The sequence below is a fragment of the Simochromis diagramma genome, unplaced genomic scaffold (assembly GCF_900408965.1).
Source record: "Simochromis diagramma unplaced genomic scaffold, fSimDia1.1 OVJJ01000816.1, whole genome shotgun sequence".
Classification (NCBI taxonomy): domain Eukaryota; kingdom Metazoa; phylum Chordata; class Actinopteri; order Cichliformes; family Cichlidae; genus Simochromis; species Simochromis diagramma.
In genome coordinates this window covers 17,365,682-17,386,952 of record NW_024386908.1, presented here as the reverse complement: position 1 = coordinate 17,386,952, position 21,271 = coordinate 17,365,682, and the positions used below count along the sequence as shown (strand labels likewise).

Sequence of the window (21,271 nt, the reverse complement as noted above, 5' to 3'; positions counted from 1 at the left end):
GCTTCCCCTCTGAACGAAATCGGTCTCTATACAGTCCATTCTCTTTTGAGCTGCTTTTAAGCATCTTGTAATCGTCGTTCCAACACAGTGTGTTTGTTTTGATTCGTAGACCCCGAAAATGGTGCGGCGCTCCAACAATGCATTGCGGCGTGACGTCAACTCCAAAGCCCGATTATGTGCCGCGTCTGCGCATGCGTAGCTCGTGACGTCACTGAAAGATGAAAGGAAATTCGATTGGCTATGATGTGCTGCAACGTCACATAGGCAAGAGGCTATAAATACCCCTCAGACACTTAGACATGCTCATTTGTTGGCACATGTTGAACAGTCGGCGCTCTCTCAGTAAACGTCTCACGCTTTTAACACAAACCAAGAAAATAACATTTGTGACTGCAATGGCAATGCTAAAGGAAAATGAGTATTCAATCGTGGTCACGCCAGACCAGATTTTGCCACCAATCAATAAGTACTTAAATAAGCTCTCGGAAACTGAGTGGTACTTAATACAAAGTGGCACATGCAACGCCAACATACAAGGCATTCTTGCTGACATGCTTTCTGAAATCATTCAGACTGCCTCTGCCAGCATCCTAAAAATAGCCCTTCCCGATGTTCAGGATCGTAACGTGAAAGAATGTCCGGTGCTTTTAGATGAGGGGAAAATAAGGCCGTCCCTCGGAGACTCGATCTCAGCGGTCTTCGCCAGCGCTCTTAATGTCCCGAAAAAGCGATGTAAGAGGGCTGTAAAGCTGACACGCATGGTTGAGGAAGAGATCTCCGAAAAGATCAGTTCAATAGTTGCACTGCTCGCACAAAGCCCTGATTTCCCGGAAGACCCCACCATTTATGTTAGCGGTACATTTAATAATATTAAAAAACTACACTGCATGGTTCGTCACGCTGCCTCATGCCTTAAAAAGCTTGTAGGTAAGCTGCACTGCCAGCACCCGACAAGCGGGTCTGATACCAGTCCATCTGATTCTGATACAGAAAGTACGGATGCAAACATCTCAGTGCAAACACCAATCTCTGAGATTTCTCTTAATCCCTCTAGCTCATGGAGCTTCAATGAAGAGATGACAGAGGATGAAAATTCAGATCAGGAGGGGGAAGAAATTAAGCTTCCAGAAGGATCAGGTGTAGCAAAAGAAGGTGAAATAACTGCTGAAACAGAAAGTGTCCGAGCTCTAAACCCTGTAGAACAGGCTGTAGTTGACGTCATCCATGAGATATTTGGTGAAATGGATTCAACAAAGAACAAAGAAAAATACTCTCTGGCATCCATCGACTCACCTCCAATGGCAGAACCTAAGAGCCTTTCTCCAGAAAAATGGTCTCTGGTATCCATTGACTCACCTCCAATGGCAGAACCTAAGAGCCTTTCTCCAGAAAAATGGTCTCTGGTATCCATTGACTCACCTCCAATGGCAGAACCTAAGAGCCTTTCTCCAGAAAAATGGTCTCTGGTATCCATTGACTCACCTCCAATGGCAGAACCTAAGAGCGTTTCTCCAGAAAAATGGTCTCTGGTATCCATTGACTCACCTCCAATGGCAGAACCTAAGAGCGTTTCTCCAGAAAAATGGTCTCTGGTAAGAAACTTCCCCTTTTTCTTTCTTCTGCACATTCAGTTACAGTTACAGTCTTGTTTAGTTTAACCATTAGTGGAGCAGCTGAACATTCCAGCTTCTGTGTTAGGAAGCTTTACTTGGCGATGAACATGAGAACAAAAGAGTTGAAAGAGAAGTATATAAAAATGACCACAGGCTGCACTTTGAGAACCCGGAGCCTTCAGAAACAGGTCGCACGTTACCGTGCATGGCGTGCTTCTGCCCAGAACAGCAGTTGAGAGAGCCCAGAAGGCGTCCTCTTCATTCAGGTAGATCAGCAGCAGAGCTGTGATCTGACTCATGCCCTGGCAGTAGCCCACCTCCTGCAAACACACACATCAATCAGCGGAGGGGAAACAACAACGGAGTCATTCTTTGCTTTACTTTGTAAACTTGGCTTAACTTAATTTACATACAGTTCCTTATTTGAGGTGAAACACTGAGATAGTTATAGTGAGATAATTATTAAAGGATAACAATTTTGATAAAGTAATATCTGTAAGTGCAGATAAGTCATCTCCATCCATAAGAAATACTTGGTGACCTAACAATAAATCTGTAGTTCAGCATTTTCAGCCCTGCTTCATTATTATTACACACAAACTAACACCACTGTTATCACCATTAGACATATATTATTTATTATGTTGAATCGAATGGCAAACTGTGGGTGTCAGGGTTCACTGTGATTGTGATACTGGGACACTTGGAATGGTTTTCATTTTCCTTAAAACATTGCCCAATTATATATTTCACATCTGACATCTAAGTCGCTACCTCTGAAATATGAGGGATCAAAAGTGTTGGAGAAAAAACTCTTAGCTTAGTTCACCTCTGTGTGTTTCAGGAGGTTGTAACTCTGAAAGAATCACAGCACGAAGGTAAAACTGGAAAAGTTACGTACTTCTTCTTCTTCCCTATTCAGGGATGACAGTGAGTTGATAAAGTTGAATAATAATCAAGAATTATCTTTTTAAAGGAAGACTTATTTTAAACATCAGCGGGAAATGATTTCAACATTGCAGTAGGGTAAATTTAATGTGAACTTTGAAGGCGACGTCAAAATCAAACTTTACTAACTTAATATGTTTTTACCCCAATAATCTCACAGACTACAGTTTTTTACCAGGTACTACACAAGTATTACCATTTATTGTTATTAGGTTAGTAGTTTAGTAGGTTACCACGTTTACTAAATGGTTTTAAGCTTTGGGAATTGTTTGTGCATAGAGGAACTTTTGTCACTCTCCAAACACAAGTTTAAAACCAACTGGAGATTGATTTACTTGAGAAGAGCAGACTTTTTGATAATTTATAGAAATGGATTGTTTGGTGCAGAAGTACCTGGTGCGGGCAGCTCCAGCTTCGCCCTCCTGAGCTCTGTCATGGACGCCTGCAGCTGCTCGATCACAAAGTCGTCCTCGCAGAAGAAATCTTTGGACAAAGTCACCTGCAGAAACTCCACCAGCTCCTCCATGGACAGCTTCATCAGGTGCTCTGCAGACACACACACACTCACACTGATGAGAAGTGTTGTGAGGGGTGAAATCAGCTGGTTTCAGTTTGTGGAGGAAACAGTCTTACTCTTGTGCAGTTTGAGGAGCGTGTAGGACATGGCAGGCAGCACTCTTTCACCCTCCAAGATATAGATGTCCCAGATCCTGAGGGTCAGTGTGAAGGGAGTCTGACCACGAGCAGAACGAAAAGTTAGACGATAAGTTACTGAAGAAGGCAATTTATCTATATTTTTGTGACTGTCAGCAGTTGCCGTGAAAAAAAAAAAACACGAACTTAACCTCTTACTTTACTGGGAATTATTTTAAAGGAGCACTGATTACTCTAACTTACACAAAACATAATCGTAATCTTTTAAAACTCCTAAATACTGCATGCATGCTACGACCTCCAAAAGCAGCCGTAGCTTTGCACGTGCAGCAGACTCTGAGTCAGCGATGGGTCAGTGTACAGTGCTGCTTTTTGTTGTGATTACCAGTCAAAAGGAAAAAGAGAAGTGATATTAGTCGTCACAGCTTTCTTGTTGAAAAGGAGTGGGAAAATGTCCCGGCATGGTCTCGTCAGTCATTCCAAAAGCTTGTTTAGTCACTAAAGGCGATTGAGTCTTTGCAGCTTTTGGAACTCTTTTAAAAACATATTTATATCATGCGGTTTGCCATGACTGCTGATCCTTTTATCCTCTTTAATATCCAATTTATTCATTTGTAACTTTTCATATTTGTTGCTTTCATTACGGTTCAGAGCTTTGTAACTTTGTTTGAAAGTCTTGGTTTTAAAGGTGCTTTATAAATACAAATAAAGTAAAAATCCACCACTGACAGGCTCCTAAACCTCTCACATTCCTGGCGATTAAAAGCTGTTTACGGGCTGTCAGAAACGTGTTGGGTTGGTTGGTTTTAATCATTGAATTGGAGCAGCTCATTGGCTGAAACCAAGTAGAGAAATCACAGCATTGGTTGTTAATAATAAAAAATTATTCAATAACTTCAGTTACTGATTGTTGGGTTTCTCTCTGCAGCATAAAGCACCTTGGATGGATGGATGGATTCACAATTATCCGGGCTTGGCATCAGGAGTACACTAGCTTATAAAGCCCTGAGGCTGGGAGTCATGAAACCCTTCACGTGTACAGGTGCCAACAACCTTATGATGGAAATACCCAGCTTATAAGTTAACCAAGTTACGTTGCTGCTCTTCTACATGTCTTCATAGATCCTTTTGAAGGTTGTGAGATCATATCTTGCTTGTAACTGCACTCACTCTGTCCAGAAAGCACTGGAAGAACCACTTCATGGTGTAGAGACTGGTGAACACCTCTTGGTTGTCCTGCAGCAAACAGAAAATGGTGACAGAGTGAGGATTAAGCAGCCACCTCTGAGGGATTAAAGGTTTCATTTCTGGCACTATGACTGGCTGGTACGTTACGCAGCACTTGCTTCATTATTAATTGTCACACAGGTCTCGTGTTTCTCACCAGGTGCTGTTTCAGTTTGGGCATCATCTTCTTGAGGATGCGGTCGTGGTGCTCCTGGAAACGCATCAGCTTCGGGAAACCAGGGACAAAAAACCCTGAAGGTGTGGAGAAAAGAGCCGTAACGATGATCATCCCTTAAACTCTGTATGTAAACTTACACATCTGTGCGTCCAGATGTTTAAAGTTAGATTCATGAGCTCACTGCAGCAGCATGCGTGCTGCTAATTTGTCCCGAGTGCTTCCTCAATGATGCCTTTCGCTGATAATTTTATCGCTTAACGCTTGATAAGACTGGAGGAGGTCCAGAGTGGCTCAAGGTCATTTCAGTGCAGAGACCAGAGTCAGTTAAACACTCTAAATGTCAAAAATGCAAATCTGGCAGCTGTGGTCAGAAGATTCGTGCCTTAACCTGACATAACAGATGGTTTGTCACCTTCTGAGCAGCTCTGTGGAAACAGGAAAAGGCCAGGCATGTTTTTTTAAAGAAGAACTTGGCAGATGATCTGAACCCTCTGTGACAGCAATTTTAGGCCAGTAAATTCAAACGTGGTGATTACACAAAGTGCAACGGACAATCAAAGTTTGTCTATGCTGAGGATTTTTGTAGTTTGACATCTGAACTCCACTTTAAGGAGTCAGCATGCAACACTCAGGCTGCAGGAGCTGTGCACACTGAATTCAGTACAAGCGGTCTGCACATCATGTGCAAGAAACTTCCCCTTTTTCTTTTCTTCTGCACATTCAGTTACAGTTACAGTTCTTGTTTAGTTTAACCATTAGTGGAGCAGCTGTACATTCCAGCTTCTGTGTTAGGAAGCTTTACTTGGCGATGAACATGAGAACAAAAGAGTTGAAAGAGAAGTATATAAATATGACCACAGGCTGCACTTTGAGAACCCTGAGCCTTCAGAAACAGGTGCGCACGTTACCGTGCATGGCGTGCTTCTGCCCAGACAGCAGTTTGACGAGAGCCCAGAAGGCGTCCTCTTCATTCATGTAGATCAGCAGCAGAGCTGTGATCTGACTCATGCCCTGGCAGTAGCCCACCTCCTGCAAACACACATCAATCAGCTGAGGGGAAACAACAACGGAGTCATTCTTTGCTTTACTTTTGTAAACTTGGCTTAACTTAATTTACATACAGTTCCTTTATTTGAGGTGAAACACTGAGATAGTTTATAGTGAGATAATTATTAAAGGATATACAAACTTTGATAAAGTAATATCTGTAAGTGCAGATAAGTCATCTCCATCCATTATAGAAATACTTTGGTGACCTAACAATAAATCTGTAGTTCAGCATTTTTCAGCCCTGCTTCATTATTATTACACACAAACTAACACCACTGTTATCACCATTAGACATATATTATTTTATTATGTTGAATCGAATGGCAAACTGTGGGTGTCAGGGTTCACTGTGATATTGTGATACTGGGACACTTGGAATGGTTTTCATTTTTCCTTTAAACATTGCCCAATTATATATTTCACATCTGACATCTATATGTCGTCTACCTCTGAAATATGAGGGATCAAAAGTGTTGGAGAAAAAACTCTTAGCTTAGTTCACCTCTGTGTGTTTCAGGAGGTTGTAACTCTGAAAGAATTCACAGCACGAAGGTAAAACTGGAAAAGTTACTGTACTTCTTCTTCTTCCCTACTTCAGGGATGACAGTGAGTTGATAAAGTTGAATAATAATCAAGAATTATCTTTTTAAAGGAAGACTTATTTTAAACATCAGCGGGAAATGATTTCAACATTGCAGTAGGGTAAATTTAATGTGAACTTTGAAGGCGACGTCGATGTCAAACTTTACTAACTTAATATTGTTTTTACCCCAATAATCTCACTAGACTACAGTTTTTACTCCAGGTACTACACAAGTATTACCATTTATTGTTATTAGGTTAGTAGTTTAGTAGGTTACCTACTGTTACTAAATGGTTTTATCTTTTTAGTACTTTTATTAAAAAAGAAATGATTGTTGTTACTTCTTTTGGTAATATCAAGCTATTTACTTAATTAGTGATTCACATTGTTAATAGACTATTACAGTTTTATTATTAGAGCCAGACCAATTTTTAAGACTGACACTGAAACTTGGTAATTTAAAAATAAAATATATCAGCTGATATATATTTATTTTCTCCTGAAACATTTGTAACCTGCAGTTTAAAAATAATCGTTTCATTGTCGCTCACACTCGCCCCGAGTCTACTCGTATTAGCTGCTTGTTGTATTTGTGGCGTTCCAAACAGGGGAAGTTGCAGAGTGCCCTCTGGTGGACAAACTATGCAACACTGGCTGAAGGGTTTTTCTCTTGTTTCTTGTTTACTTTTTACATTTCTATATATCAGCCAATATAAATGCAGTTATATCAGCAAGTACTTCATATGAGCCCCACTGACATACCAGGTTTTACCTAGCTGTAATAAAAAGTGTTACCAATATTGCTACAATAACAAAATATTAGATTGGTGCCTTCGTGTGCACCTTTATTGTCTTCAGTGAAAATGTTACAACTCAAAGTCTTCAGGACGCTAAAAGCGAGCTTGGATGACTCACCGTGTTGTACATGGAGTAGGCTGTGAGGACGTGGAAGAGCGCCTGCTGCCTGAAAGCACAAACAAACCACAGTTCATACAAAAACTTTAATAAACACACTTCAGTGGCGTCTTTGGCTTCAAGTTAAGATGCATGCATGTGGCCTGGAGCTGCACACCAGCCTTGATGCTGAGTTGTGTCGCTGCAAAGCCTGAATGCACTTCCAAATATCAGAAAAGCAGTGTGAAAAGGCAAAACGGCGTTAACGGGTACAGGTCTTTCCTCAGAGTCACGCAACAAAGCGGAAGGCAGAGCAGAAAGGGGACGTGAGATCTCTCACTTCCACACTGGAGAAGCCGCCTTCTCCTTGCAGAGAGTGAAAATGCATGCATATCTGCAGATGATTACTGACTCCCGTTGTGTTTGTGCTCTTGTTACTTTTACTGAGATTATGTGTCAAATAGCGAGAGCTGTCATTGTTCTTGGGCTTTGTGACAGTGAAGTGAAGGCTCGTTGTATCTTCCCCCATGCAGGCACATTTATGTACAAGGTTATGTAAATTGAATTACTCAGGAACTGAAAGGCTCCTTAAAAGGCACACAGGAAACTTTTAAGCTCAAAAATGCAAAGCTGCTTTAAATAAGCAACACAACCAACATTACTGCAGCTGTGTGCAATGAACTTGCAGATGGTTGCTTGGATGTAGTAAAATGTGAAAGTACCCACTTGACATCATAGCGATGCATGAACATGATGTGGTCCCTGTAGGTTCGGTTCACATCCAGGTCGATCTGCCGGATGTCGGGGGATATTCCTCTGGCTCTGGCCTTCAGTTTCTGAAAACAGCCACAAAACAAAGAATGAATGCAAGCAGAAGTGCCATTTAGTACTAAATAGCAGGCATCTGTGTCCACAGAGTTTGTGGGTCCACCTTGCTGATCGAGCTTTCGAAGCCTCAGCTGATAACTTGGCACCCAACCCTCACTTCTGGCTTTAAAAAATAATAAACACTAGTGCTGAGGCTTCGAAATGCACAGTAGGGTCATATTGTGATATCACTGCTATAGAAACGTCTTGCAAGAAAACTGTGCCAGCTGAAGGTGAAAAAACTCACTTGTTTCCCCACTTGAGGTGACGCCCCCCAAAACCCAAACAAACAAACAAGAAAACAAACAAACAAACAAACAAAATGGTCAAGTAGAACCAGGCTACAACAGAGGAGAAGCTAGCAGCAGGTAATGTGGAAAACAAGCATCTCAGAGCGTGGCTGGATCACTCCATAGTTGCACTCTGTGTTACAGGAAGAGCAAATAGTGGATGGAAATTAATGATAAGATTACAGGGTGATGAAGGAGGGCTCTACGCAGCTGGTTAAAAGAGAACAGATAAAACATCCCATGTACTAAATATTTTTCACTTTTTTTACACGACAATATTGTTTCAGGGTGAAGCAGCAGACTGACGTGTGAGCGGTGGATGAGAGCGAGGCGGCTGCCTTAGGCTACGTCCACACGTACCCGGGTATTTTTGAAAATGCAGATTTTTCTATGCGTTTGCACCTTTCGTCCACACGTAAACGGCGTTTTCGGTCACTGAAAACGGAGATTTTTAAAAACTCCTAGCAGGGTGGATATTTTTGAAAACTCAGTTTTTGCGTTTATGTGTGGACGAGAAAAACGCAGCGTCAAAGGTGTGCCCATTTTTTGACGTCACACTGTGCGCCAGGTTATTGTTTCGGGGAAAATTAATTTCTACAATGGCGGACTTAGACAAAATACCATTACTGTTAATTTTACTCTCTGCAGTGTTTAAATATATACATATACACACAGTTACTGTCCCTCCACACATAGGACTCAGTTCTGCTTCTATGCGCCATCTTTGTTTACTCTTTCCCACCCAGGCTGACTTCTGATTGGCCAACATTTCTACACTGATAGGAATATAGCGCCACCTGCTGCTTTGGCATGTTCCTAGCAGCGTTTTCCTTCGTTTTTGGCTTTTACGTGTGGACGGGATTTTTTTTTTAAAAAAAAAAAACGAAAAATCTCCGTTTTCAAAAAAACCCGTGTACGTGTGGACGTAGCCTTTTTTTCAATAATGCTCTTCTTCTAGAATAATTACCTGATTTAGATGTTATGCAACCCCAGGCTTTAGTGGAGTTTGGTTAATCGGTGTAGGTGTGAATGGTCTCTGTGTGTTTGACCTGCTACAGATTGGTGACCTGTCCTGTTCTAAAGCATGTTTTACCTTCACGATCTTGAATGAAATGATCTAAATTGGTAAATTGAATAAAACCTCTAAACTTAATCTTAAATATTTATTCTGTTGATTTTTTTTGCATAGATTATTGCAACTTTTCTTGATATCATTTTTTCTTACTGACAGTATGTAATGCTAACTACAGACAACAAAGTTTGGGTAATAAATGTTTAAAAAAAACAAACCAAACACGACTAAATTACACCTCCTGAAATCTGATGGATTATTGTGGACAGAGCTGCCCTGCTCACAGGGGAGAAATCTTCTCTTTTTCACTTTATATTTTCCACATCATTTAGTGCATGTGGCCTAACTCATAATTAGACCACTTCCCAGCCAATGAAGGCAGTGATATATTGATCTTGCTAGCTAAACTTTCTAATGAGATCCAAACTTTATGCAGGAGTGGGGGAAAAAACCCAAAAAGATCTTTACCGTGTGCCGGAGCAGGCCGTGCAGCTTTGCACAAACACGATTAAACTTCCAAAGCTGCTGCTTGGCCACAATAACTCTGAAGCTCAGTGAAATCAAATAAAGCCGAGGTGTTCGTCAGCTCGCTTATGAATCTTTATGAGGCTCGCGTTTTGATGAACGCTGCAGACATTTTATAAACTTGAGCCTGAGAGACAGTGTTTAGCTGAGAGTTCCTGGAGTGATACCTCATAGAAGTCCTTCTTCTCCTCCTTTATTTTGGGTATATCGAGCAGCAGACACCACACCTCCCCTCGGAGCTGCAGGGGGATTCCCTTGTAGATCCTCCTGAGCAGCTGGAAGGAAACAAACAGCAGGAGGTCATCGTTAACAACCTTCAAAAAGGAACTTTAACCTCAGACAATCACTCCACATTTAGGCCATCAGAAGGGCCGTGCAAGGTTTAGTCCAACAAAACATTAAATGTGAAGATAGGATGAATGTGGTGGTTCTTTCTTTTCCTCTGCATATTCATCACAAGGCGATAAGCTCACAAAGCCTCATCTGTGACTTTAACAGGTGTCACCGTGCTCTTAGGATCATGGCCTCAATCTCTTGTGAAGCACTTCAGCTGCAGATCTCTGGTTAAAAATATTAGTTTAATAAAGTGTGAAGTCTTGTTCTGGGAGCCTTTCACATTCACTTTAATTTCTGGATTATTGAAACTCATTTTTCATCTCCTCTGCCTTCACTTAGTCCAGAAGTCACTCTCATAGATCTCAGCAGTGAGGTTCAGGCTATAATGACAGCACTCATGTTCTGATTAGGAGGCATAATACTGTAAAATCCACAGCAGACTTACTGTGAGCTCGATTATATGTAACTGGTATGAACCACAAATCTGTTTGATGTCAAACTTGTTATAACAACAACAAAAAACAAATACAAGAACTGCTCTACCCACAATCCTAAAACTGAAACAGCGCCCCTGATTGGTGGAGATTGTGGTTACCATGGAAACCTTTAAGCACAAAGCTCTAGAAACATTGAGAGTGACAATCACAGCCAGGAACAAAGTGCTGTAGCATACTGACACACACCCCACAAAAACCTGTCAAATAAACTATTATCCAACACTGACAGCAAAAAGGATTCAGCTCAATGATTGTGCAAAGTCATTGCAATGCATCATGGGATGAGTAGTTTCTTCACTGTTAAAACTAATAATGTAACGTTTGTACTTTTGACTTTTTGTGTTGTGTTTTTTTTATCCAGTTAAAATCTTTTTATGGTCCTGACTCAGCCTGTAGCTGGTTTCAATGTTAGTTCATATCAGCATTTTCTAAAACATCAACAGAGTACATACAGAGGAAATTCACTTCCATTAAATTATGGTGATTTGAAGGATCTAATTAGCTTTTTTCTTTACTTTCATCTTAAGTTATTTTTAGTTTATGTAACTATACTGCAAAAATGTAACTATGGCAACACATTTTCTTTGTACTTTTATGTTGACAATGTTGTTTTAATCCTCGTTTTTAGTCTAGTCTTTGGTCTAGTTTGTTTAATACCTAGTTTGTTTTTATTGATGTATTTCTTGTTTTTAGCTTTAGTAAAAAAGCCTTTTAACGTCCGTGCTCTTATTTTTAATTGTCCTCTATCTCACAGCTGGCTACAGACGAATAGCTGGACTGTAAACACACACACACAAAACGTCAGCCAAGAAGAACGTCTGAAATGATCCATCCACAATTAATACTTTGCTGTGTGTGACTGGATTAAGTTTTAAAAGTCTGCTTAATTAAAAGCTTCAGAGGAAGAAGATGAGGGCTAAACTCTTTTTGGGCGCTATTAAAAAGACGAGAGCCTCGTTCAAAACGGGAGACGCCTGGACCCGGTACATGTGCTAGCCTGTGGCTGGGATGAGTAAAAGAGGTCATTAAGCCACTGACACTCCACCAAATGAAATACACGACCAAACTGAGTAAAATTCCACATTTCTCTGACTTTGAATGTTATTGGGAACATTTTTAATAATCCAAATACACCAAACAAGGATATGTTCCGCATTATAACTTAAACAGGAAGTTGCACTGCATAAACTAGTGATTTAAACAAACACACGGACAGGAAACACCAAGTTGCATGGCCGTAGCTGCAGTCCACTGACATGTAACTGGGGCATCTGGCAGCTGCCAAAAATTACACAGAATACAGAAACCTTCCCTCATCTTGTCAAAGCTGTCAGACAAACACAAACAGTGCGTGCCTGAATGTACGCTGCACCCTCCCTGAGAGAAAGCAAAGGGCTTTGGAAGGTGAACCACGACCATCTGGCTGGATGCACTCGGAGACTGCGGGCAGTGAGAAGTCTAGATAGAATAGACTGCTATGCATGCAGAACAGTCCAGAGTAATCCAGTGTCGACAAAGAGATGGGAAATCAGTCAGACTCCGGCTGAGGGAGATTAAGTCTTAAAAGGCAAACTGCTGGAACAGCAAAGCTAATCGCAGCAGTGAATTCTCCGTCTCCACCTATTAAAACCCAGCCAGCCGTGTGCGTGTGCACAGGTGACTGACAGCGGAGGCAAACGGAAAGGATGGTAGAGTGTTAGGAGGCAGCACTAAAAACATCCGAAGACTAATCGCAGCACCTCAGTGTTCGGTGCTTCCCAAAACGAGCCAATCCCCAGAGACGCAACTTTGAAGCGTGTTTCCTCTCGCACGCCCACACTGATGACTTGTGTCTATCCGCCATGTTGCAGTCAGGTTGTGTGTTTAACCTCTTCATATTTTTCTAATATTGTAGTTTTATCTTAACGTGACAAATCCATATTTGTGATTGGTCAGATGCTGACTTAGATGTTGATGCTGAGGGAAGGAACCCTGGACCCCGTCCCTCTCCTGAGGGCGGCTCTTCCGAAAATAAAAGCTGTGCTGGAAGCTGATTGGAACAAAAACATCAATAGTTAAACTTCTAGTGAGGGCGAAAACATTTAACTTGTTTTAGTCTACACAGATCTCAAATAATTAACGCAAAGCATTCTGCAGAGTACAAAATATTGCAGCAAAAGTGTTTATTTACATTTTATTTCTGAATCTGAACCTGTTTTTGTTGCTTTACAAGAAACACAGACGCAGAGGGAGTCGGTCCTGATTTACATGTACGAGCTGAGAGTAAATCAGGAGCCATAAAACAGACCCCATCAGTAACCTCGCGTCACATGAGTGTGATGCACTGATGTGTGTGCGTCTGTGTGTGTGCAGCTGGTGTGTTTTCACGTTTAAAGGTCTGAGTGGTGTGTGTGTGTGTGTAAGATCTGAGAATTAATGACATTTAGTTGGGTGTGTGTGAAGTGTCCAAAGCCTCCACTCCATCAGCCTCCTACCCACCACACTTGGGACTCGCTTGTTTCTAGTGCAACAGCCTTGTAATTAGGCTCTGATGAGCGAGTCAATGAGCGCATCTGTTACACTAATCATCCTCCGAGCACGAGTGTGTCTGTGTGCCTACATGTGTGTCAACATTTACATTGAACGTGTGCTGTTCGCGCTTTGGTTTGTGCTTATCTTCTGCACAAACAGAACTCGCTGTGTGCATGGATTTAAAATATGGAAGGAAAACATTGGGGGTGCTTAAAAATAAGACCTTAATTGGTATTAAAATGTCTTAAAATCCTCCCTTTAAAGTCTTAAAAATGACAAATCTCTCACATTGTACCCAGACTCTGAATCTGCACACTTTTACCTGCATTACATTTAGTTATGACTTATTTAGTTTTGGTTAATTTAAAGCTGGACTTGAGCCTCCTTACACTAAACAAGTTCTTCCAGCAGAGTTAAAAAAAAAAATGCTGAAGTTGAGATAAATTAAGAACAAAATTCTATTTTTCTTTTTGCTACAACTACAAATAATGAGCTGCACATTATTGTGGCTTCAATTTATGGATCTGTGCTGGCAGTGTTTTTCCCTCTGAAGCTAAAGAGGTCATTGCTGCAGAGTACAGCCTGCAGCAATGACGGCCTGTATCAAAAACTGGCGTTTCTTCTCCAAGTTGTTAAAAATGTGTCGTTTGACACGGACGCATTAACCCAGCTGGTTATGATAACAGTAAAACAGGTCTCATCACAGAGTGACAGAGTTTGTATGAGATCAGCAGTTGGATTGGGATGGTGGGGGATCTGTTGTGGTGGAGAGCTGAGCATAACAGTAAAGCTGTCGATTTACTGGTCAGGCTACGTTTGCACCCGCACCTGTGGTCCCGAGCTCTGAGTAGTGACTGAAAGACTGAGATTCAAAGAATGGTTGGGCTCTTCCTTAGCTAGAGGGTGAGCAGCTCGGTTATTCGTGAGGGACTTGGAGTAGAGCTGCTTCCCCTCCACATTAAAAGGATTCAGTTTAGGTGGCTCAGGCATCTGAACAGGATGCCTCCTGGACGCGGCATTTCATTGGAGAGGCATTTCGGGCATGTCATACCAGGAGGAGGCCTGGGGCAGAGTCAGGACTTGCTGAAAAGATTATCTCTCGCCTGTTTGGGAAAAACTTCTTGCCATCCCAGATGAGCAAGAGGTGGCTGACGTGAAGGAAGTCTGGGCTGCCTCCACGATCCAAGTCAAGATAAGCGGTAGGAAAATGATAACTATATGGTCTCAGCACACAAAAGAACACTTTTAAGTGCATTCAAGTGTAACTTCAAAATGTGCAGGGTAAATGTTGTGAAGAGGCATACTTTAACTCTAACCGCCATCATTAACTATGTAGGTTTTGGTTTCTAAACCTAGAAAGTTAGTGAAAGCAAGGGTGAAACACCACTGGCAACCTCCAGATGAAGAAGTTGATGCTGTTCATCTGGATGTCCAGATGAACAGCATCAACTTTTTGGGATTCCTCTAATCTAATATAAAATAATAATAAATCAGATTTGTATAGCGCCTTTCAAGAGACCCAAGGTCAAACAAAAGTCAAAGGCTTCTGTGACTAACTGGTTTGTAACTGTTCTTGAATATGTGTGTCACCGGCTGCAAATGTAGACTGAAAAATGCAGAATTTAATGCCCTCTGATGAGAATGCATTGACTGTGGCACGTACCGATCCAATCCACTCAACGGCTACCCTAAGGTACCCCTGAGCAAGGTGCCATCCCTACACACTGCTCCACGGGCGCCTGCTTAGTGGCTGCCCACTGCTTCTCTGAGTGAATGGGTCAAATGCAGAGAAAAACAAGTAATTTCCCCACGGGGATCAATAAAGTATACATTATTATTATTATTTTAAAGTACAATCAAAATGGGCCTGCCAGCACCAGTGTGTGCAAAGAAATTTTATACCTAAAAATCCTGTTGGCAGTTTGAAATATACCAAATTTAATTAGCATGGATCCACCTCAGAGGCTGTTTGCCTTCCTGAGTTTTCGGGTCATAAGCTGCTACTTTTTCCCCACACTGTGAACACTGCGGCTTATACTGATGTGCGGCTAATGCTAATGCATTTTTTTTTTTTCATGCAGCCAAAAACATTTTGCCTGGTAACAGTAGACCAATAAAATTGTTAAGTAGTATATATACGGTATATATTTTTACCGCTTGTTAAGAGACGTAATGTTGTTTGTGCACTGTTCCGTAAAAAAACATAAGCAACGTATGTGTGTTACTGATACATACGTATACTTAAAGGTAGCCGTGTTACCGGCGCTGTTCGAGGAAAAAAAGCATTTGCAGTATGTATTTTTGTATGTTACCATAACGTTTATGTTACCTTACGGATTAAATTAAACGTTAAAAATCCTCACGTGTAATATTTCTGTGTAAATATCTCATATTACAAGTGAAACGCATACGGCTTAAAATCCGGTGCGGTGGATTTTGTACAAAGTACAAAATTGATTTTCTTTCTAAAATTAGAGCATGCGGCTTTTAATCAGGTGCGCTCTGTAGTCCGGGAATTACAGTAATTGGCTTCACATTTAACACCGGCTCCTTGATGGAGCCTCTTTGTCTGGACCCACACCTGAGTGACTGCTGTTGGATATTAATAAAGTCTCCCAGCTGCCGAACGAAGCCATCATATTAGCTGTTTTACAATTCCTCATCATATTCCCAAACACAACCACAAACATCCTCAAGATTCCACTTCCACCACAGCTTTTCTGAAGAACACCACTTCCTGTGGTGACCAAGCAGTTACTGTGAAGTACTGGACTGGGGCACAGCTATAGTCTTAGAAGCCAAGATTTCAGAACTGTACAAGCTTTCATTTGCTGCGGTATAATTACTATAATGCTAAACACAATAACCGTAAGGAGGATTGGTCTTGTGTGGCTGGTGGGGGTGGCTCAAGGGGAGCTTATGACTGTCTTACATCTGCTCTCATACTTTCAAACTGCGGGCTAAATGTTCTCACAGCAGTTGGCAAGTATGGAAATAAAATAAGAGGTATATTGAGCGTGACCCCTTTCCTCGCCGAGCTGACGGCACGCTGCTGACTGACAAAGGCAAAAGAAATATCCCTGAAGCTGAGATGAAGAAAGAAAGGATGGAAGAGGGAAGCGGAGGAGGCGATGTTGAGTGATGTGATGGATCGAGCTAAATGTTCTCTCTGCGTCCTTGGCTGTAACTCGACTTGAAAATGGCTTTGAAATAAAAGGGAGGCAAAACCAAAAAAGAAGCAGAAGGAGAGTAAAAAAAAAGGAGCCTAAGAGCACTCTTAGTGCCAGCAGTGAGTGCATTTCAAAGGCCCAACACACCTCAGTAATCCCTGCTGAATTCATGCATACAAATGAAGCACTGCGGGGAACACCACAAAACAACCTGGACCTTAGAAGGCACCAATGAAGACAGCCATAGCTGATACCTGCCCCCCTCTAGCTGTCCTCCAGAGACATTCAGCTCCTCTGTATCAGCCGGACTGCAGCAGAGGGCAGAAGTGGACTTACATTAGCTCGGGAAGATAAATGCTGGAATGTGGCTCAGATATTTAAGGGTGGATTTGATGTGTGTTACTTTATCATTCCTGGTCATTTTGAAGCTGCACAGAAGACTGTTTTTATATTTAAAGATGAAATGACCGAGTGCAGTAAAGCAGCCTGTTGGTTTCTAATGTGGAAAACTCTGGACGTTGCTGTATTAAAGAGGACATATTATGTTTACTTTTATTTTCTACAAATATACAGTTACAATGGTGAATGTTTAGGTTAAATAAAGCAATATTTTCATTCTGATCAGAAAACTCACAAAAACCTTTTACACCGACCATAAATTATCTAAAAAGAACGCAGATTTTCAGAAGGAGGTTTTACTGAATTCCTCTCACCATATGTTGGCCAAAAAGTTCTCTTAGAAACTTTAAAAGAACAAACCTGACTTTTATTAGAACGGGGCTCAAGATCTTTCTGGGAAAGTCCAGACCCTAAACAGTCTAACACATGGACGCAGCCACTCTCGTTGGCTTCAGACGTCTGTAGTGCAACACAAAGACAAATTCCCAGTGTACAAACCTGTGAATGCTCCTCATCTACTCAGAGAAGTTTGGACTCTTCAGCTGTAAACCCCTGAAACTACTCGGTTACAGCCAACAATGAAGTTCAGGTCAGTTTGAAACCAAAGCTGATGCTTGCCATTTGGACAAGCCGAAGACGAAATCGCAAAGTAAGAGTTTAGAAGGAGACTTCTTTGGAAGGGTCTAAAAACAGCTGCACTGGAAGCCGTCTGAACTAGCGAATAAGAGCCCAACTCGCCCCAAAAGGGCTTTATTAACAATACGGTGAAATCAGCCTGCATTTATGACAACATGGTGATATCTGACCTTTGACCTTGAAGAATTACATACTAAAATGCTGTATTTTACAATCTTTAACCATATCATTGGAGCAGATCTGGCTGAAAACTCTGGCTTCTACAGGCTGTAAAAACTTGAGATTTCTAGTTTTTCACATCTGGTCTGACTTTGAACTTGATGTCGACCCGATTTTCACCATAATTAAATCAGCCTGAGCTGTTCTTGCTACCATGACACAAATTTGAACAAGATATCTTGAAAACTGACTAGACTGCCGACAAACAGACAGACAAACGAACAGACCCTATTACATACTCCCGCCCTGTTTAAATGCTGCTTAACTGTGCAGTCCCTCACATTAAGTGTTTTATTCTTCTCAAGAACATTTGGGGATCCATTAAAATGTAAAATGGTCAGATGAACAATAGTGATGACTGATTGTCTACTAGACGAGCCGTACGCGTCCCTAGTTTTGATGTGCAGAAGAAGATGAGTTTAACCGACAGACAATTTAAATCAGGAATTCATTTTATTTATTTACTCATTCATATTTATTTACATGCCAGAACTTTTTGATCATGTCACGTATGACTGATTTAACTTTGCAGGTTTTAAATCCAGCCTCAGATGCTTCAATAGAAGCCTTCAGCCCATCGACTGCAGCTCAGTGTTTGTGCAGCTGTGGCAGAGGGCGAGCGCCTGCCAATCATCTCTTGCGACACCGTCTAGCGGCTGGCGAATCGACGGCCCCCGCGGACACGCACTACTATTAAAGCAGCTATTAATAGCAAAGTAACAATCTCAGAAGCCACATTGTGCTCATGTTCTACACGTGTCAGGCTAGAACTGCATCAATTAAGGCCAATTTATGGTCTTTGTATCTGTGTTCAGGACAGCTGTGGACAGCAGGGTGCCACGCGCTCCTGCTCATAATGAAATCAGTGCTGTCAAAAGGAGAATCACCTTCTCACTGTTCTTGTATTTATCCCAGTTCTTCAGCATCTTCAGCCATTTGGTGGTCCTCTCCACCTCCGTGTGTTTTTGCTGCAGAAACAAGAATGAAAACATTAATTAGTTTCCCCTGCAGCTACACTCGGGTCCACTGGGAACCACAGTGAGAAGAGAACAACATGCAGGTCATTATTTTGTATGTTCAAAGGCGTTTGGAGCTGTTCAGATGCTCTAATTAAAGCCTTCTGCAGATGCTGGTTTGTCTTGTTCGACTTTTGCACATTTCATGAACACAAGCATTCGTGAAAGAACCAGTTTTTACATCAAAACAAAGCATATTTATCATTTAAAATCAGAATTTCAGTAAGTTTTGTTCTCACAGCTTTGGGATTAGAAATTGGGCTTTTACTATCCCAAATAAGTCACTTGTTTGTTTAAGTGTTTTATTCATTTCATTTTGATAAATTTGTTTTTCTTCAGTATGGCATTTTGAAATTAAAAACTAAATTTTTCCCTGTAGTTGCATAGAAAACTGCTTTCCATTTGACTGTACGTCCAACACCTCAGAGTATCCTTATGTAACAAAGAACATGAGGATACTCTGAGGTGTTGGACGTGACTAGAAAGAGTTTCTATTTTTAGGCAAACACTAAAGGAACAAATATACAGTATATACGATATACTGAAACAGCTGACAGGGACTACATGTTAACTGCCTCTGGTGTGAGCAGAGGAACTGATTTTAAAGAATAAAAAACCCAAGGCTGGTACACTCCTTTGTTTTCTTGAACAACACTGAGGATGAAGGATGAAGATTATTGCTCTGCTTTAGTGGTGTGCTGAGTGGGAATATTTCAGAGACTGAGGAATCTGTTTGGAAGCTGGCTTTGTTTTAATTGTTGGTAAAATTATGGATGGAGTTTCCTTCCCCTTGAACCTGCAGACAGGTGACATGCTAAAGTAAAAAGCTGAGCATGTGGCCCCTGTAGTGAGGGGCTCTGATTTTTTTCTTGCCATGGGTTGGATCCTCTCATCTCAGCCTATTAACATTTCCAGGTTTTTAATAAATAAAGTTCTACCAAAGCTGCTGGCATTGTTAAAAGAAAAGGTGCCCAATGGCATTACCAACACAGTTTTTATCTCTCCAAACTCGTCATTTTGTTGTACTTCATGCCAAACCAAATCTTCTCCAGTGGGATGTAAACCAGAGTCTACTGGCAGTCAAACCAAAAAGTTCCCCTCCAAATTCCCCTCCTAACGCAGACTGTACGTTTCTAAATTCGGCATATTCCTGGAAATTAATTTACTCCTCATTTAAATGTTAGGAAAAAATCTAATATCTAAAAGGCAGAAAAATTGAGTCTAGTCTAATGGCAATACAAACAATGTGTGTTTAGGAGTTGTATGAAACCACTGATCACGATCTTGGGATTTGAAACTATGGTTAAATGGTTAACTCTGGTTAAATGAATGATGCAGACGGGCAGCTGTAGATCTTGCAGGCTTGCGTCCACACGCCTGTGCAGAACGCAGTTACGCATCGTTCTGCTCAAGCGCTTTTACAGCAGTTCGCTCTGACGCAGCAGATGAATGCATGAACCATGCAGCTTGCATTCTGCCTCACTTGTTAACCGGGAGAGGAAGGCCCGGCCGTCTGCCGGGGTCACATCCAAACATCTTTGAACCAACAGGTAACTGCTCATCTGCACTAAGATACAAATAATACATCGAGTCACTGCGCTAATCTGGGACTCTTGTCTCTTGGGTATCTGCAGGTAGCATTTCATGAATTACACAACACTGTTTGTAATCTTTGAGCAGGGGTGTGAAACACAAGGCTCAGGGACCCATGTCAACCAGATGAACACCAACTGGGAGATTCTGGTTGATCAAGCAGCTTTCTCTACACCCAACACCAACTGAGGGAATATCTTTTGGGAGAATAATGTTCATCCGTCAGGTCGAATTCAACAGACTTTGAGATCATTGCCAAGGTGGCCCAGCACCTTACTAACCCATGTGTAGACTTCCCATTTCTATTAGGATCGACCCAGATCTTTCTTTTTTACCTCTGGGGCAGTCACGCAACACTAAGCAAGAACTACAACAAAGGGTTTCCTGTGTCCCGTGCTTCAATCTCAAACCAAACCGGTCTATCTTATTACATTCTCAGGGTTTTCCTAATGCAGGGGAAGTGAAAGCAGGAACATGAAATGTAATTTTCTGATTTGCGTAGCTGAGAAGTAGCTCTTTTTTTTATTATAAAAATACCCCAAAGCTGCACAGATGGATTTGTTTAAAAACAACGAGAAGCAACACCTCTCACCTTTTCCTCCACCGAGTCGTAGGATGGAAGTTCAGTCTCACTAAAGAAAGGAGAGGAAAGCAGAAGAAATTAGTAAGGAAAACAGCTGGAGGAATGAGATCTTAAGTCTCTTAACCTCCAAGTTTTTAGTTATGAATCATAGTTGATATATTTTCCTTCCAGAAAATACTTTTTTTTAAAGAGTTCATCTCACTCCCTGACTGTTATCAGTAGGAGGGAACATCACATATGTCAGTGGTCGCACAAACAGGAAATAACAGATTGGACATTCCTTAATCTTGTGTCTGTTTATCAGAAGTTAGTCACTGGAGAATAATCTGGTTTCAGCTCCTGTTGAAACCACTCTTACCATGCCTCGACCCCTTGGTCACTTCTGCTCAGAGTCTTGTTTCGAATTATGC

The 21,271-nt window shown here is 41.4% G+C and overlaps 1 protein-coding gene across 1 annotated transcript in view; it reads right to left on the bottom strand.

Moving 5' to 3' along the window:
- Window positions 1-21,271, bottom strand: part of usp6nl (USP6 N-terminal like) — a 64,728-nt gene that overhangs the window by 10,949 nt on the left and 32,508 nt on the right. Inside the window, exons 4-14 of the mRNA XM_040036062.1 lie at window positions 20,871-20,910; window positions 18,557-18,637; window positions 10,069-10,176; window positions 7,874-7,983; window positions 7,169-7,217; window positions 5,529-5,649; window positions 4,600-4,694; window positions 4,386-4,451; window positions 3,195-3,294; window positions 2,938-3,107; window positions 1,814-1,933 (exon numbers count right to left, since the gene is read on the bottom strand). Of these exons, the coding sequence (XP_039891996.1) occupies window positions 1,814-1,933; window positions 2,938-3,107; window positions 3,195-3,294; window positions 4,386-4,451; window positions 4,600-4,694; window positions 5,529-5,649; window positions 7,169-7,217; window positions 7,874-7,983; window positions 10,069-10,176; window positions 18,557-18,637; window positions 20,871-20,910 (1,060 nt within the window). The remainder of the gene's footprint in view (window positions 1-1,813; window positions 1,934-2,937; window positions 3,108-3,194; window positions 3,295-4,385; window positions 4,452-4,599; window positions 4,695-5,528; window positions 5,650-7,168; window positions 7,218-7,873; window positions 7,984-10,068; window positions 10,177-18,556; window positions 18,638-20,870; window positions 20,911-21,271) is intronic.